Raw genomic sequence first — 18,880 nt, 5'->3', positions numbered from 1 at the left:
TCACCCAAAGCAAGCTTCTATTGGACCTGTATCATGTAGGAGTCTTATATATTGGGAGCTGCTTCAGTGTTGTAGGCTGTAAGAGCAAGTTACCTTTACTCTGTGTTGCTGTAGTTTGGCCTGGTTCTACACTGTTCAATTTTCTGCTACAGTATCTCACTGACTATGCTGTCAGTGTTGTTGGCAGATTTTATAAACTATAAGCAACATAATTTGTACTGATTCTGTGATGGAGCATACATGTGTCATGTAAGTTAAGAATACCAATACAATTTTTGTATTAGGTTGTCAAAACTAAGTTCTTTAAAGTGACAATACTGACAGAGGTCAGTTTCCTCTGCTGATTATCAGAGACGCTGCACCGCTAAAATAGCAATCCACCAAAGTCAGAGCACACCTGGCTCTTAAAGGGAATGACAAGTGACAGGCTGATTGGTTTATTACACGTGGTTAATTAAGACAACATAATTCATTAAGACAATTAGTACAATGTACGCCTTTTGTGCATTTTGAGCCGCCCAAGGTGTACTTTTCCCATCGTTTCGATAGCAAAGACACAACGACACACCCCTAATCAAACTGTATGGTGCATGGTTTGCCTATAGATCTCTAAAATAATAATTGTATAGAATAATTGTAGAGAATTCGTTTTAAAGCTGCACCGATTGCAGTTTGGTATAAATATAATAAAATATAATTGCTATTAAACACCCCAGCACTGAGCTATGGAGCAGTGGAATTGTGTTTATTATATACATAATTACTTGTGACTTTACAATAAATATTTTTTTTATACTGATATGATATGACAGTATGATAATATCATTTTTGTGAATATCCATAAGATTGTATTTGTAATGTGTTTTTAAGGTGTTCTAACAGGTCCTGTACAGCTTTATTGTAGAATGTAGGGAGAGAAGACATTTGATAGCAGCAGTCAAAATGCCAAAGCCACATTAGGCTGGGCTGTAATAGGCTTGCGAGTGTGTGTGTGTGAGTGTGTGTGAGTGTGTGTGAGTGTGTGTTTGAGTGTGTGTGTGTGTGTGTGTGTGAGTGTGTGTGTGAGTGTGTGTGTGTGTGGTTTATCTTGTGTGTGGGAAGTTTGTGTCACTAGTGTGAATGACAAATGCGCTCGTATTGATCAGGATTGTGGCCTGGGCTCTGTAATGGAGGGTAATTAATGACTCCATTTGCCCCAGCACACACTGGAGGAAATGCTCGCCTTGCCTTCAGGACCCTCGGGGGTGTGCTGCCTGCTCAGAATGCCTGCCTGGAAATATACCACAATAACATCTGGCTAGAGGAAAAAAAGACGCCCAAGAAAAGAGCTGTGAGCTGAACAGAGCGGTGCTTTATCAGGCAGGTTTATAGTAGGAGTGTAAGAAGATATTGATATGTTGAAGTATTGCAATATATTGTTTTTCAATACTGTACAAATACTAAATATTATACAACAGTTAGTTCCGACCTCACAATCTGACTGGTTGAGAAGTATTCTAGCTGTGCTGATATTCGTGATAACATCACGGCCTTCTCGCACTAAACTTGTATCACTCCGCCGACGCGTTGCCGAGTAACGGCGTTACACACAGTACAGTTTTGAATCATCTCCTCCACCGGCACCAACAGCAGCGTTAGCTTAGCACAGGCTAGCGCTCAGCCGCGGCACACTTGCCCTCAGCCCGCAGCGCTGACTCGTGAAAAAAGGCAAGGGAAACCGCTCGGCTAATGCTGTCTGACAGCCAGAACGATAACTTAACCAGCCAGGCTAGGCTAAGCTAAGTTAATACTGAGCTAAAGCAAGCTACGCTGACTGGGAATTTCCGAAGCGCGGATAGCTTGACTCCGGTCACCTCCCCACAGTCCAGCCACCGGCAAGCTAACCAACACCACCCAGCAAAACAAACAGAAATGCTCAAAAAATGTGCAGCGTTCACCTGAAGACGACTCCACGGAGCAGGAGAGGAGAGTATGAGCGTTATTTCACGCTCCTAACGTTTACCATCTTCACTTATTCACAAGTTTGCTTTCAAGCTAACTTTCGTGGTGTTAGTCTGTATAAACCATACACTGTTTTGTAGTTAAGGTGGAACTACTTTTTGGCGGAAGGCTCAGTCCATATTAAAGCATATTCAAACTGAATTTCTTAAAGTTCTTTGATTTATTTTCTTTATTCATTTGGTAAAAGAAACTGTTGTATAAAAGCAATAGAACACTCGAGGTCGTGTGTTATCAGGAATAACATCACGGCTGTGATGATCTACAGTACTCGCCTTCGGCTCGTGCCTGCGACCGAATCACAGCCGTGATGTTATTTCGTGATAACACACTCCCTCTCGTGTTCTATTGCTTAACTAAAAACCATGGTATGTATATTTTAATAATATTTTACCTGTAAATATTGGTGTGAGAGTGTGGTTCATATAATATTATATATACAATGACAGTTCTCCACCCCCAAATCCCCAATCCAAATTAAAGTACCCAAAGTATCGGATGGAGCTTCATCATCCAAGAAAGCTCAGTTTTGCTGCTATTAAGGATATAATTAAGGATTGGTTACACAATAAAACATTCAAAAGCAAGTCAACATATTTTTTGGATTTAACTAAAATTAGTTTAGTTATTGAATGCATTCATTAGAAAGGGTGTCAACAAACATTTGGACATACAGTAGATTGTACTTTAATTCCTTAACAGTTGTAAGACTTTTTAGATTAGTTAGTTTATATTTGCACAGCAGTATATTGAATCATAACTTCTGTACAGTGACACGTACAGGGGTTGGAGAATGAAACTGAAACACCTGGTTTTAGAGCACAATAATTGATTGTGGTGACGGACAGTTCTGGTGGAAACAGGAGAGTTGAGGTGCACATTGAATTCTGCGTGATTTGATCAGCCGTGGTTTTATGTTTTTTTGGATACAATCCGGGTTAGCACCCGAACATCCCTTTCAGACACCTTCCTCTTACAGCGTCCACAGTTAATCCTGTTGGATGTGGTTGGTTCTTCTTGGTGGTATGCTGACATTACCCTGGATACCGTGGCTCTTGATGCATCACAAAGACTTGCTGTCTTGGTCACAGATGCTCCAGCAAGACGTGCACCAACAATTTGTCCTCTTTTGAACTCTGGTATGTCTCCCATAATGTTGTGTGCATTGTAATATTTAGAGCAGAACTGTGCTCTTACCCTGCTAATTGAACCTTCACACTCTGCTCTTACTGGTGCAATGTGCAATTAATGAAGATTGAACACCAGGCTGCTCTATACCCCTGTATATTGTATATTGCCCTAGTTTGCAGTCTGGACACAGCAAGTGAAGAATTCCACTCGTCGTATTTAAAGTGCTTTAGGCCATTTGTGACTCCAGCGTCGCTGCGATGTGGTATAAGATCAGGTCATAGAGCATAATTTGATGTACACCCCCTCAATACACACTGGATTGGGTGTGCGGTGGGCCGGGAGCTCACGCCGGGGGTTGTGGGATGAGGAGAAGGTCAGGCGGAGGATCAGAGAGGCAATAACGTTCCGAAATGGAGCCGGCAGACTGACATGATTGATCAATTGAATTCAGCGGCGAAAAAAAGTGCTGGATTAAACTCGGCATTATAGACACAATGACACGGGCCATGATGTTCATCTCAGCTTCATTTCAAACTCCACCCCCCCCTCCCTTCTTCTATTCTTTCATCCACCCCCCCACCCAGCCTCTACTCCCTCTCTCTCTCTCGTTCCCCCTCTCTCTCTCTCACTGCTGGGCAATCGATAGGGCTCTTGCATATCATACATCATCGTTGCTCGTGAGCCACTGAGAGAACATAATCTGCTGCAAATTTAGACTGGCAGCTCCGTAAGGTAGCCATGACTCATGCCAGTGCCAGTGTGTGTGTGCACACACGTGTGTGAGGGCAGCTTTAACCCTTAGAACCCTACACACGGATTTTACATCCAAAATCACATCTTGTGTTCTCTTTAATTACTCAGGAATCACTTCACACATAAACATAATCCATATACGGTTAGAAAAGGCGGAGCTTACTCTTTTAAAACATGATGATATCCCAGTGCGGTAAAGCATCTACAAGAAACCCATTGAGAAAAAGACCTAAAAAAGTGAGATCTCCTTCCCCAACCAGTATTATTCACCTTCAGTGCTTCAAACTTATTTATATGATGTTTAAACCAAATAATATCAGTAAATAAAGACTCAAAAGTGTCCACAGAAAAAGTGTGATTAGTTTTTATTTTACTTGCACATTTTTACTAAGTAGTTATTTTGCACTAAACATTTGTATTTATTTAGGCTAAAAATTTACATTTTTGTCCATAGTTTTCTTTGTAAGTTCTGATCAAAATACTGAGAGGAATAAGCTGCTCTGAGTGTCAGGTTTTTAGTAATATACATGTATCCTAGAGGTGTGATTATCAAGAAAAATAACAGCATCCGCCTGATGCTGTTTCTCCATGTATTTCATCAAAGTAATAATAAGCCATGTAATGAACTATCATCAATATTATTATGCTTTTAACTCATAAACACTCTAGTCTACCCATTTTTGAAAATATTTCTTAGGTGTAAATATATTTGAAGTCTATTTATTAAAAAATATGTAAAAAAAAAAAAAAAAAAAAAAAAAAAAACAGGCGCTTGGTGAAACTTTGACCAAAACACCAGTTCCAGAAAAATATAACAATTCTGCTTCCTTTTATATTTGAAATGATTACATTTTTGAGCAGCCGTATGACTTCTGGAGTAAAAGAGCTCATGGCTCATGTGACTGTCTGATGTAATTACTGTGTTATAAGAGCTGAAGGAGGAACACACCAAAACAGTCTAGGATTCAAAGGGTCTCGCAACCCTTATGAGTAGAAGAAAGCACCAAAACAACCAGAAGAACCAGATCGATGTAAGGCTGATCAGGTCAGAGGGCTGCAGTCAGGAATGGCTGAGTCTGCAGAAATGCTTGTTCAGGCAGTGAACAGACGAACAAGTGAACAATGGCGCTTTTATTTGACCGGTGTCAGCTCCACCTCTACCACCCGTGAACAGACCAACCAAAGAGACAAGACAACCAAACCTCTGCTGAGAGAGGTGAAGAAAAAGAGACAGAGCCGTGTTTACAAACTCATTTAAAAGAGCAAACCCCCCACTCATGCAGACCCCCATCCATCGCCTACTCACTCACAGTCTCACGATTCCTACGCGGCCTACGCTTCCTCATCCTTCTTTATAAAGCACGTTCCAATCATTCCAGTGCATCTCCTCAACCTTCTCAGCTTAACAGAAGCATTTCTATTCAATCTATTCTGATATAATGTAAAGAACGACCGTCAGATTCTGACCTAAAGCAGTGTTGCCATGTGGGTCAGCCAGACGTCTTTCTATACCATTATTCTCCAGTTTCCCAGAGTCTTTTGAAGATGTAGGAAACAGTACTCATCACTCTCTGGATTCATCTGCAGTATAATCTGATATTAAGAACATCTGTCAGATTAAAACAACAAATACAATAAAATACAAATAGAGATACAAGCTTTTTGCCACAGCGCTGATATGTACAGTATTTAAGCAACACATTTTCTGTCCACTGTTATTCTGATATATTTTGCTATACGGTTTTAACAACATACATTCATGTTGTATAAAGTGGCATTTTAGCTATGGCAGCAGGCCAAATACAAGCAATTGCAGAATTGCAATGGATACAATGTAAAGAACATATTGTCAATGTCCAATGAAAAATTGTGTCAAGTTTTGATGATTAGACAAATAGAAATTCTCCAAAATGACCTAAAATAAACTCTTTTTACATTGACTTCCTCTGAAAGTCAATCCGATTTTATCTCCTTCCTGTAAAGTTGATGTTTTGGAGATACTTGTTTTTTCTATTGAACATTGAAGATATACATAAACCAACTGCTAGATTTAAATTATGTCACTTAGCGGAAAAGGGCAATTTTTTGTTCCAAAAGTGATGCTCATTTTTAATTTATTGTTTATTGTTTATTTTTTGGTGTCATAAAAGTCAAATAAACTGTTGAGTTTTTTTTTTAGCAAGGCCTGTAATTAGAATGCAACATTTGACTAATTTGCATATATATATCACCAAGAAGCAGCTTGTGATATACAAATAGTGGAGAAACACTATGAAAATAGTGCACAAAGGAATAATAAATGCCTCCCCTTAATGATTTTCATTCCCTCATAATTCTTTATAATTCAAATATATTTATATATATACAGTTTAAGGTTTTCTTGTAGTGCCTTAAATGTCCAAATTGCTGCACTTAACACTACCTGTCAGACTTTTACTTAGTGTTAAATTGAGCTAGAGGGGCTGTTGCCATATGGGTCAGCCAGACGTCTTCCAGTTGATTCCAGTTTCCAAGAGTATTTTAAAGGCTTAGGAAACAGTACTCGCTGTTCTGAGGATTCTAAGGCTGTTCTGTAATTCTAATATTTGGTTGGGCCACTTTTAGCTTTGATTGAAACACACATTCACTGTGGTATTGTTTCAATAAGCTTCTGCAACGTCACAAGATTTATTTCAATCCAGTGTTGGGTTCATTTTTCACCAAGATCTTCAGCAGCATTGATGATGGTAGAGTCTGACCAACCGCTGCACAAAGCAGCTCTTCTCCATCCAGCACTTTATCCCAAAGATTCTCAATGAGGTTAAGATCTGGACTCTGTGGTGAACTCTCTCTCAATCCATGTGTGAAAATGATGATCTCATGCTCCCTGAATCACTCTTTCACTATTCCAGCTCCATCAATCCTGATATTGTTCATCTTGGAATATGCTCGTGTTCATCAGGGAGGAAAAATCCACTGATGGAATAACCTGGTCTATATTCAGTATATTCAGGTAGAGTCAGCTGACCTCATTCTTTCAGCACATACTGTTGCTGAACCTAAACCTGACCAAATGCAGCATCAACCAACCAACACATCATTTACTTACTTAAATACAGGTAGTGAGTTTTAATATATTGATTATACATTCTCTCTCTCTCTCTGTGTTTCTCTCTGCAGATGGGTCAGAAGGCTCAGGTCAGAACAGTGATTCGCAGGGCAGTGTGGAGAGCCTGAGGAAACATCTACGTGCTGACGCCTTCACCCAGCAGCAGCTGGAGGCCCTGGACCGAGTGTTCGAGCGGCCGGCCTACCCCGACGTCTTCTCCTCCTCAGAACACGTCAAACCCGAACAGGTGAGAGAGCTTATTCCTACTGTCTTACTCGAGTTTATCATTAGCTGTGCTGAGAGTTTACTGAAGATCTTATGATGATATTTAAGAATTGCTGGACTCTTCTTCAGTAGTCTAGTGATTCAGCAAATATTTATCAACTGAAATCAGCGTCTGTTCTTTGCATCAGTTGATGTGTCATAACCCAGTTGCTGCGGTTTCCTCCGAGTGTTAGCGCTGTGATGCTACTCTGTAATGCTAAATCAGCAGCAGTTTAAAAAGAGGTGGAGTTTGACTTCACATGTCCTGGAGGAGGCATGTGCTAGTCTTCACCCTCCTGGTGTGGGGGGGCATCACTAGTGATGAGTTCTAGTAAGTGGGTGGTATAATCGGCCTAGCTACATTAAAAAAATTGAGAAATACAAAGGTTTTTATGGGATGTCCCATTTTTTTATTTATTAAATGACTGTACATTATATGCCATTATTAACCCTTTTTAATGTATTTAAAATGAACTAGGACTATTGTGTGCTTAATTCTGATTTAAAGGTTAAATAACTTCCTGATTTTAGCTGACTAAATTTGAAAAATACAAAAAAATAAGAGGAGTAGTTCAGGAGGAGCACTGGGTGATGTATGGGTTTAGAGGCAGGACAGGAGGGAGAGCTGATTGGCTGAGCAACAGCAGCAGCAGTGTACCTCTGATATCGCTGAGACCCAGATGGTTGGACATCACCAGGGGGCGGTATTATTGATTGACTGATTTGCATATTGCAAATGTCTGCCTGTGAGAAATTACTACAATAAAAGCATTTTTAAAGGTTAGAAAAGGTAAAAAAAAAAACAATTAAACATGACTGATATTTTTCATTACTTAAGAGGAACACATTTTAGCTAAAAATGTTTTGTACACTTTAAAGCATGGGTGAGTCTTTTCAAACGCTTAGGTTCTACTCTGGATTTCTGCTCTGCTGGAGGGTTAAACTGTTCCAATAGGCTATAAACTGTGCTGAGAGAGAGAGAGAGAGAGAGAGAGAGAGAGAGAGAGAGAGAGAGAGAGAGAGAGAGAGAGAGAGAGAGACTGAGTAGTTAGACAATAATTGACAGTCATTCTAAAGGTACAGAGACAACGTGGCTGAGATCAACAGAGTGAAAATGTACAGTGTGTGTTTTGCTGATTGTGTGATGCATATATAAGAAATAAGCATATAATATACAGTCTGTATTTGGTATTTGCACTTTATTTTAGTCCCATTTAACTGAACGTATGAAGTCATTCAATACGGCCTTCAGTATTATACTTGTATAAAAGTTTTATTCAACATTTTGAGATCATCTTATAACGAAATATCATATTTTGCTCATTTTCTACAAAAAAAAATATGTTATCCAATCCTCTACATTAAAGTTGAATACAATACCTACCAATCTATCTATCAATTATTTATTTGTATTATTGCACAATACATTTAAATACACAATTGACCTTAAAACAAACCCGAAATAATTGCTAAATTAAGCAAAATCAAAACTAATTGTTATAAAATGTGCAGAAGTGTGGACATTCACATAGCATGTGAACTTATTTTCACTTAAACATAAAAACACGCGTAAATACTTTTAACCATATTTAACTTTTTGCATACAATAGCAAATAAATGATTGAATATACTAAATAAAATATACTTAGTATGTTTATTTTTGCTTTTATATTAAGATTTGTTTCCTGTCTAACCTTTGTGAGCTTATTTGTTCTTTTGAACAATAAATAAAAAATATATACATATTAATAAAAAAATATATATATATATAAATAATTAAATAATTTGTGTAATAAAATGTGCAAACCAACACAATCCAACCTGAGAATAAACAATAATATAAGCATAAAAACCAGTTTAGAATCAGTCACAATGAAATGAAAAAAAAGTTGTAAATTCATTTAATTTATATCATTTTAATTGATAATTTAATTAATTTATATGCATGATTAATGGAGATGGGAAGAAAATGACAATCCAAATTGTAATGAGAACAAGAAATATTAAATAAATAAATAAATAAAACATAGGTGCTTGTATGAAGTACTTTCCCTAAAAAAAAAAACAAGAAAAACAAAAAAGAAATACAAAATGTTGAATAGAATAAAATTATGTTATATTATTAACAGTGAAGAACGAATTCAACTATGTTCAACTACAAATAAAAAACTTCATAAAAGACATGGATATTGTTCGTGTGAATAAGTTGATAAATGCACTTATATATACTTTATATCTAATATTATTTTTTGTATCTTATAGATAATATGGAAGAAACTACAATAAATCATTATCATTTGTTTTTTCTTTTTTTCCCCAGCATGTGCTGTGCTTTATTTTTATTTTTTTTTCCTTATAGAGTGCTGTAGAGTTTATTACGATGGATAACCTTTATTTACTTTGGGCGGACTATTAAACAATAAGTGACTATTAATTTTCCCTTGAAAGCAGAAGTCTGTGCCATAAAGGGACTGACCTAATTGAGTTCATTTTAATTTGGGGGCGATCGCGTGGCATTACTTCAGCGATTAATCAGGCCGACAGCACTCACCTCCAGAAGAAGGCCTAATTTGCAGCTAATTACAAAACTGATTTTCACTGCGAGATCAATACCAAAACGAATTGGAAATGACTCGCTATCACAGAGAGCGTCGGGCAGGGTGTTAAACGTGGGGGTGGGGGGGGCGAGGAACTGAGGGAGGGGTGGAACGGCTGTGGAACGTTCTTTAGAAAAATCGCCTTTAATTTGTGGTGGTATTAATCATTAGACCACTTTCTTACGGTTCCTCTATCTGGTTCTGTGCAGTATGTAAATGCAGGGTTATTACTCAGGGTTCTGCTGCTGGGGGCATTAAAAAGCCATTTCGGAGATGCCTGAGAGCAGGATGGCGCTCAGCCCTCCCTGCGCTTCTGCTGGCCATGTGCTCAGTGTGCTCATCCCTTTCTTTTCATATCTTCCTCCGGCCCTCGTCTCCGGCATCTGCATGAGAATACTGCCGTTCCTCAGCCGGGCTCTCGGGAGGAGAGAGGAACATCGGCCGGGGCATCGGAGAACAGTTGTAGCAGACAATTAGAGTTTATCTGTGATAGAGACAGACATGGCTGGGGTCAGGGGCCTCCCCTGTGACACACAAGCCTGCACACACACACACACACACACACACTCAGTCTCAGAGCTCTGGGCAAACATTATCAACACACAGACGCCGGAAGTCTCATTTTATTAAATAACAAAAGAACGGGGGGGAAAGTCTCACATCTGTTGATACGGTCTGAAGAGTCCGCCTGACAAAAGGAGGCCACTGTCATACTGAGAACACTCCGACAGGAGGAAGCAGTTATAAGACCCCCAAAGACCAGCGCAGATTCTAATCCAGACCCCCACTCATAATCAGTGCTATTTAAATGTGTTGGGTGGGTTTTTATTGAAGATATAATTTTTATAAGATAAAGATGAACCCTTAAAATTATTAATTAGCTTTTTTTATCATATATAAATATACAGTACCAGACAAAAGTTTGGACACACCATTCAATATTCTCATTCAATATTTTTTATTGATGTTTTCCTGCATTGTAAATAAATACTGAAGTCATCCAGGCTGTAAAGAAACACATAAGGAATCATGTAGTAACTTAAAAAAGGTTCAACAAACCAAAATGCTCTTGGTAACTGCTGATCTTTCTTTCCTTGAATGATCCTGATAAGAGCCAGTGTCATCATAACGTTTTTGATGGTCTTTGCAACCTTCAGTTTTTAAAGCATATTTTTCTTTACGTAGTCGAGTAGTTCTTAACATAATATGGATTAGAACATTATTTAAATAGAGCTATTCACTGTATACCAACTCTACTTGTTCACAACTTTACAACTGATGCTCTCAAACACATTAAAAGACAAGAAATTCAAGTAAATAACTTTTGAAAAGTTTAGCACAGCTGTTAACTGAAAAAAAAAGTTTTGTATTATTATATACAATGAAGAACTTTTTAAAGTAATGAAAAAAACACTGAATGGAAGGTGTATCCAAACTTTTGACTGGTACTGTATAATATATTATATGTTGGCACAGTGATTTAATCATTAAGTTATTGATGATATGGTTGTGGGTTAATACCTAAGTCCACTAAGCTGCCACTGTTGAACCCTGCTAGTCTTTAAATCTTCCTTAAGCGCAGTAGCAAAGACCATCCAAAACTGTATGATGAAACTGGCTCTCATTAGGACCGCCCCAGGAAGAGCAAGAGTTACCTCTGTTGCACAGGATAAGTTAATCAGAGTTACTAGTCTCAGAAACTGCTAGTTAACAACCCAAATAGGAGCCAGATAAATGCTTTTGATTGTGTTTTGTGTTTTGATTTATTTAACACTTTTAAGTTACTACATGATTCATCATGTGTTCATTCATAGTCTGAATTGAAACACTGATTTGAAACAAGAGTAGCAGTCAACTTTTGACTGGTATGTCAGAAAGTGTGCTTCTAAAATTAAGTGGTTATTTCATTCTTATATCCTAGCTAATGGAGCTTAGTACACCTAAAGTCAGTATACCTGGAGCAGAAAGGGGTCAAAAGCCCAACAGAAGTAGCACATTAAATAATAATATGACTATCATAAGAGTAGAACAGGCTCTAATAAAAAAAGTTGCAAAAATTCAGTGAGATTTTACTGTTTTTTGACGTTCTTATTGACCTATTAAATCCTAGAAAGCTGGGGTTAAAGGATATAGTCAGCTATGTTACAGTACTAGCTAAATTGAATTAATCATAATTAATTAATCAAGCTTTTAGTTAATTATTATAACATATTATTATAACATGCATCTCTTTACATATCCAAGAATGGAAAAGTAATGAAGTTTAGAGCAGTTAAGGCTGAGGGCCTGCCTTAAGGGTGCAACAGTGCCTGTTTTGTGGATTCAGCCGAGTGCTCTAACCACTGTGCCACCATATAATATATTATATATGATGTAGCCTTACAAACACTTTACTTCAATAAATGTTTTGACTGCATACTACATACTACAGTACTGTCAAAAATCTTTCCTTTTTTGATATAATGTGAATCTGGCAGTTGTTCTATAAGTTGTGTAAGAATTAATGGTGAGTGGACCAATAGCAATGCTCCATAATTACTGTACATTGACTGCAGTGCAAATTAGTTGACTTCATAAGGTACAAAAATGTGTTCAAATCTATCTTCTGCATTTGTACATTTTGCAGAGTCAGTCTCTATAGACTGTGAGATTGACGTAATTTCCTGTAATTGGAAATGCCTCAAAACCATTGTGAGAGAGTTCACACAAAACTTAAATATATAAAACTAGAATACTTTGGGCTTCTTGCAAAATGATAATCATTAATTTACAGCAGTAAACAGTGAAGGTCTGGATCTTCCCATGAATGTGACCCTCATTGTTCTGTGTGTGTTTATAGGCTAGCGAGTACGCCCTCCCCGGACTGAACTCTGGCCTGGATGAGGTCAAACCCAGCCTGTCGTCTAGTAGCTCGTCGGACCTGGGTCCCAGCGTGTCACAAAACTACCCTGTAGGTAAGATCACCTGAGCCTTATCACTAACCACTAAATAACACCACACTTTCAGCTCAGAGAGCACAGAGAACCTCCTCAAAACACACATTACATATAAAAAATAACCCCAAGAAAGCATCAAGAACTAGCATTAACAAGATCATTGTGCATGTCTATATTCATCAATTGCTATATTAGTTCAATAATTAAAGATAATAAAGATATTACACTCAGGGGCGTTCTGGGACCTGTACACTCTCAATGTGAGTGGGCCCCTTTTCATGCCAGTACACAAGGATATGATCGAAAAAAAAACTCCACTTTTCCCCACACTACCACGCCCATGATTACAGTAGCATTAAGCAATTTAACCCATTCATGGCAGTGAAATGAACACAAACTTGTCCATAAAGATACTTACATTCAGAGTGGTGGAGAAAAAACCTTTATCCATGGAGGTTAAATTATGTGCCCAAGAAAAGTGACTGGTTCCTAAGAGGGCACAATTTTTGTTAACCCTACGCTGGTGATTAAACCAACAACCTCCTGATCCCAAGCCCACTTTTATATAGATCAGGCCTAAAAGGGCTCTATTCCCAGTGGTCCAATGATTTGAACCAGATCAAGGAACTAAACCAATCCAAGTCCAAGTTTAACCAAAAAGAGATGGTGCTAGTCATCCACTCCACTTTTTGTAAGTCCAGGGAAATAAACAACAGTGTCTAGGTCCCAAGATCTCTTCTGTTACTATTAGTTTCATCAGTGGTCCAAAGAATTGAACCACCTTCCATTCCCAAAGCCCATTTCTCTTACAATTACTCCAACCAACCAAACCTTCTTCCCTAAACCATAAGACCAGTTCTCAAATTCCCCTCTGATGATCCAAGGAATTAAACCAGTTACCTTCTAGACCCAAGCCCAGTTTTGTAACCTTTACCCAAATCAATGGTCATGTAAACCAATCAAGTCTTCTTCCATATTCATAGGACTTAGGACGGTTTTAATCCTCCAATCCCCCTCTGCAGTTCCAGAGGGTTTAAAACAACAAACTTCCTATCAGAATCCAATTTTTCTAATTCCAGGGAAGTAAACCAGTCACCTTCTAGACCCAAGACCACCTCTCTTACAATAAGGCTTTAAAGGGTGCTAGTCCTTCAGCAAACTATGCTGCCAATAACGTTCCTGTTGCAATCCCACATTCCCATTTCCCCTAAATATTACACACCCACCAATGGTTTAAGAACAATAAATTAGGACACATGCTGGATGTGTCCAAAAGTTTCTGATATTCACCTTCATGGTGTAATGACTGAACAGTAGATCATGATTATATATTATGATATTAACAGCCTGGATGTTGTAGGCTGTTAGAGCAAGCATCATTTTCCAAACTGCTAAATCTTTGTTGACTGTATGCTATATTATTCTCTCTAAAGCATTTTCTTTTATCCATTTAATATTTGATAAGTATTCCAAATCTCTATTTAACTAAATCTATTTTATAATTTGACAATCTAGGTAGAATTATTGTGCAAAGAAATTGATATAACAAGTTATTTAAGTAAATTCAACTTATTCATCTTTTCTCAAACATATCTAAGTGCCACGAGGGGTTTGTTTCTCAGTTTCTCAGAATCATGTATCCTGAATGGAAGTGTGAGTTCCCCATGACTGGAATCAGGAACCCCACTGTTAAACAATTCAAAATGACACACAATTCACACTGTTTTCATAGGAGGTGTTCCTCTTTGAGCTGTAATGATGGTGCAATATTGTCGAGCTTTATAAAAAGTTGTGTTAGAGCTTTAAACTACAGCAGCTTTAGCTGTGATACTGATCAGCGCGGCTATAACAGTAAACTAACTCAATCTCGGGACTGAAAGCTTTATATGAAGTAAAGTTGAATCAGCTTTTAATAGCTCCCCGGTAGCTTGGCAGTGTCAGTCGGCGTGGACCATAACAAGTGCATCATTAGCTGAAACATGCTGAGAACTGCGGGGATTCATTTCTGTTGAGGAGAAAGACAAAGAGGGATAAAGAGAGAGAGAGAGAGAGAGAGAGAGCAGTAATGACTGGCTGGATTGATGAAATTCTGCTCTTCTGCTCTTTTGTTGTGGAAGGACAAGATAATTTTGATGTTCGGCCCAAATTGTCTCAAAAAAAAAAAAAAGATTATTTTTGGAAGCCTTTGAGAGTTTGCGCTCATTCATATGATCAAAGTTAAATAGATTGTGTGTGTATATATGTGTTTATGTGTGTGTGTGCTTGCCTGTGTACACAGCGTGTGTGTACTGTATATGTGTGTGTGTGTCTTTATTTCCCCCATGGTGAGTGCTAACACTAATAAGCTGTGTGTATGCTGTAATCAGGTGTACGGTTTGTGGCTGAGCTAATGGCGGTGCCACCGTTTACACTCGAGTGATAAACAGCAGACAGAGGCTCAAGCCAAGCAGAGGCGGCTAAATGATCTCCCGCGTTTAGGCCCGGATCCAATTTCCAAATGAACAGTTCCTTTACGAGGGAAAAAGGAGTGCAGATTATACTCATCCTTAAAATGTTTTCCAGCACCAATTAAAACGGCCACAGTTATTGATCATGTTGATTTTAGGCGCGGGCCGATTTGCATAATCTATTAAAAATGAATGATTCATGAGGCGGCGGCTGCCAGAAGAGCCGGGGATTGTTGGCGAAGTGTGAACACTTTCCAGATAGGAATCTTTTGTGTCCCCCTGCTCATCACAATTAAGCCTTTGCACCACCTTTCGCAAAGGCACCGCAAAATGAGAAGCGGGATTTAAACTTATTCTGCATTCATCATCAAAATTCACAGCCCTCAAAGTCAACGCCAACCCTTTGTTTAGCCATAGCAAATGACAAAAGTATTTCCTCCAAAATTTTTCTTCCGAAATCAGAGTATTTTCTCTTCTGTCCTATTGGCAATACTTCTTCCCTACAGGGACTAGATAAGCTGTATGTGTGCATTTTCATATCTGTGTCAGCTATGGGTATGACTTAAACTAGCTGTATGCATCCATTAGAATGGAACATCTACAAGCAGCTGAAGTGCTTGGTTACTTAGAGTATAAAAACTGTAATTGAGTTTACTCAAATTAGTTCTCATGACTCACATTTCTTTCTTCTGTCCAGATCAACAAAACAAATTTAGTTGAGCCTTTAAATGAGTAATACATCAGAAAATGTTCTCTAGCAGAAATTAATTAAATGTTTTAAATGTTAAAATAGGAAACAAATGGCCCGTTAGTTATGCCTCAAATCATATTTTATACCTTTTTCTTCAAAAATGGTTTGACCAAAAAAAAAAAACTATTGCTCAACAATCCATATAGATGGATCTAAAGAGAAGCCTGAAGGGAGTTACCCCCAAAATGAGTAATGCATCAGTAAATTCAAGAATTCAAGGAGATTTTATTGTCATTCGCATCACAAATTGTGATCTCACGATCCAGTTTACACCCAAGAGCTGTTGTTAAAATAGATAAATATAGATAAAATAAGATAACAAAATAAAAGAACACAATACAAATAGAATAAAACAAAACAAATAAAGATAAATACACAAAATAATAAATAGGGATAGTAGGCAGGTGGCAGCAGCATGAAGTCCAGAGTGCAAGTTTTGCTAAAGCAGCATGATAGTGTGAATTAAGAGCATAAAGTGTCTCAGTGCGGTTTAAAGTGACAAATAATCTTTAGCACAAATTGATTAAACGTTGTGTAAGATTTTTAGTTTGCTCATAACCCCCCTTGCAAATCCCATGGTGTGGAGCTCTGAACTCTTGCTGGGATTTGAACTGATGATCTCCTCACAATTAATGAGCAGCAGTTAGACTGTAGGGCCGGCCTGGAGCTCTGAAATTACACTACATAAAAACACATTTCTAAGTAAATTCACCCTTACTTTCTTTCCTTCTTTTCTTCAGTTCTAGAGTGGAGCAACTGTCTTACTGCTGCTTGTAAGGAGACTCAGAAGACCATATGTTTAATTCCCATTAACACCACAGTCCTCCATGGTTAGAGCTCTGAGAAAGCCTGATAGTTCTATCCTGCAGATGTGAATAAACAGTGAACAAATTGAAGAGATGGAGATGCAGATTGAACATCTTAACATTTATATGTTGATGATGGTTTAACAAATGTTATAATCCAATTCAAATATCTGAAAAAAAAAAACGTAATACTATACTATCGTTATATCAGTAGAGTAAATGTCCTTAAAAATACAATTATATTGTTTATCACAATAATTTCTAGGACAGTATATCGACTGTACATGGTTTATTAGGCATTACTAAGCACAAATAACAGACGAAAGTTATTTTTCCTGCATTGTATAGAAATATTTATTGTTATAGAATCATCCCACACTTACTGCTGGTAAGAGTAGTTATCTCTCCCAGCATTCTCTCTCTTTCTCTCTCTGTCTTTCTCTATTAACAAAGCACCTGTCTTTCCGCACCCGCGGCGCTCACACTCTCAGGCTCAAAAATGAATGCTTATTTCATCTTCACAAAAGCAAACTAACCTTTGAGCACACATTTGATAATGAACGACTTTCAGCACGCGGCCAGGGAGTTCAGGCAATTTGGCTTTCCAAACATCCTTCGCTTAGCCGTAATTAATTAGGGTGCAGGGGCTTTTGGCTGGTGATAAATTGCTCCATCCTGAAATTCGAAAATGGGGGTCAGAGGATCCCTGTGCTGAATTGTTGTGAACAGGAAGGTGTCCCTGTCGTGGGAAATTTAATACAGTAATATAGAAATACAGGGGTGAGACAGCATAAGCAGTTCAATAAATTAACTGAATTAGTTTTATATCATTTGAAATCCATAACAAATCTAGTTTTATGGCTGTATTTCAATAACAGAATTAATACATACAGTACCAGTCAAAAGTTTAGGCACATGTTCACATTCTCATTAATAGTAGTTCTTTATTTGTATAATTTAGTGCAGTGTAGATTAATATTAAATATTTAAAAACTATCAACACTAAAAAAAACAAAACTTGAATTGCACCATAAACTCCAGCAAACTAATTACCTCAATTAACATTATCAGGTTTCCACTATGATCAGGATATTGGCGATGAATCCTATTCATGTAGCTTGCCATCAGCTGCCGGAGCCCTGAGAGAGCACAGTTGGCCTTGCTCTCTCTGCGTGGGTACAATGATGTCGATCAGCACAAGGCATCTGTGAGCTGATGTATTGAAACCGAGTCGCTGTGTTTTCCTCCAAACTGTGATGCTATTCGGCAATACTGCATTAGCAGCAGTTTAAAAAGAGGCAGAGTCTGACTTCACATGTATTGGAGGAGGCATGTGCTAGTCTCCTGGAGTTGGGGCATTACTAGTGATAGGGGGAGCCCTAATGAGTGGGTTGGGTAAATGGCCATGTAAATTGGGGAGAAAAGGGAAACAAAATTAGAAAAAAAAAGTTTCTTGTTAAAAGTTGGCCTAACTAAATTATTTGTGTTGGCAAAATGTTTAAATTGTTGTTGAGGCCAAGCCAACTACTCTGCTACTCTGCTCAGTTTGACTCTTTAGTTATACGGGGTCTACTGAGAAACTATGCAGGAGTTTTCACCTGATGTTGAGCATGCTATTTGCATATTGGGCATGTCCTTCCTCCACTTACTCACCATCAGCGTATAATCACTTTCCACAGTTTGCTGCTGCTGCTTCTCTTGGGGTTTATATTCTGTATGTGTTATATAATAATTAACAGCCTGGTCTCAGTGTTGAAGGCTATAAGAGCAAGTTACTGTGTTTTTGTGTTGCTGAGCGTGAGTGTATGCTGGCTAAGTCCAGCTGGTCATAACGCAAGCTTATATAACTGACAGTAAGACTTATACATTATAGACATGAATTCTCAATTGCTAACTTAAATTTAAACAACAAAAAATATAGTGTTGTGCTCATTATGTGAGTTTATTGTTTTAGATTAGATCTTAAAGCTCACCTTCCGCGAAAATCCGATTTTTCTTGTTTTTTGTGGAATACAGTAGGTCTCTCCGAGTTGAATGTGTACACCTGCACATTAAACTGTTTTGCAGCCCCCATTGTCTGCAGGAGCTAAGCAAAGAAATCCCCCCTCC

General features: G+C 38.1%; 1 protein-coding gene across 1 annotated transcript in view; it reads left to right on the top strand.

Moving 5' to 3' along the window:
* pax2b (paired box 2b) overlaps positions 1–18,880 on the top strand; it is a 60,789-nt gene that overhangs the window by 27,646 nt on the left and 14,263 nt on the right. Inside the window, 2 exon segments of the mRNA XM_049464949.1 lie at positions 7,042–7,217; positions 12,671–12,785. Of these exon segments, the coding sequence (XP_049320906.1) occupies positions 7,042–7,217; positions 12,671–12,785 (291 nt within the window).

Source organism: Astyanax mexicanus, chromosome 15 (assembly GCF_023375975.1).
Source record: "Astyanax mexicanus isolate ESR-SI-001 chromosome 15, AstMex3_surface, whole genome shotgun sequence".
Classification (NCBI taxonomy): Eukaryota; Metazoa; Chordata; class Actinopteri; order Characiformes; family Acestrorhamphidae; genus Astyanax; species Astyanax mexicanus.
Note: the sequence above shows the minus strand (reverse complement) of the source record. Positions and strands in the feature narration are given on the sequence as shown.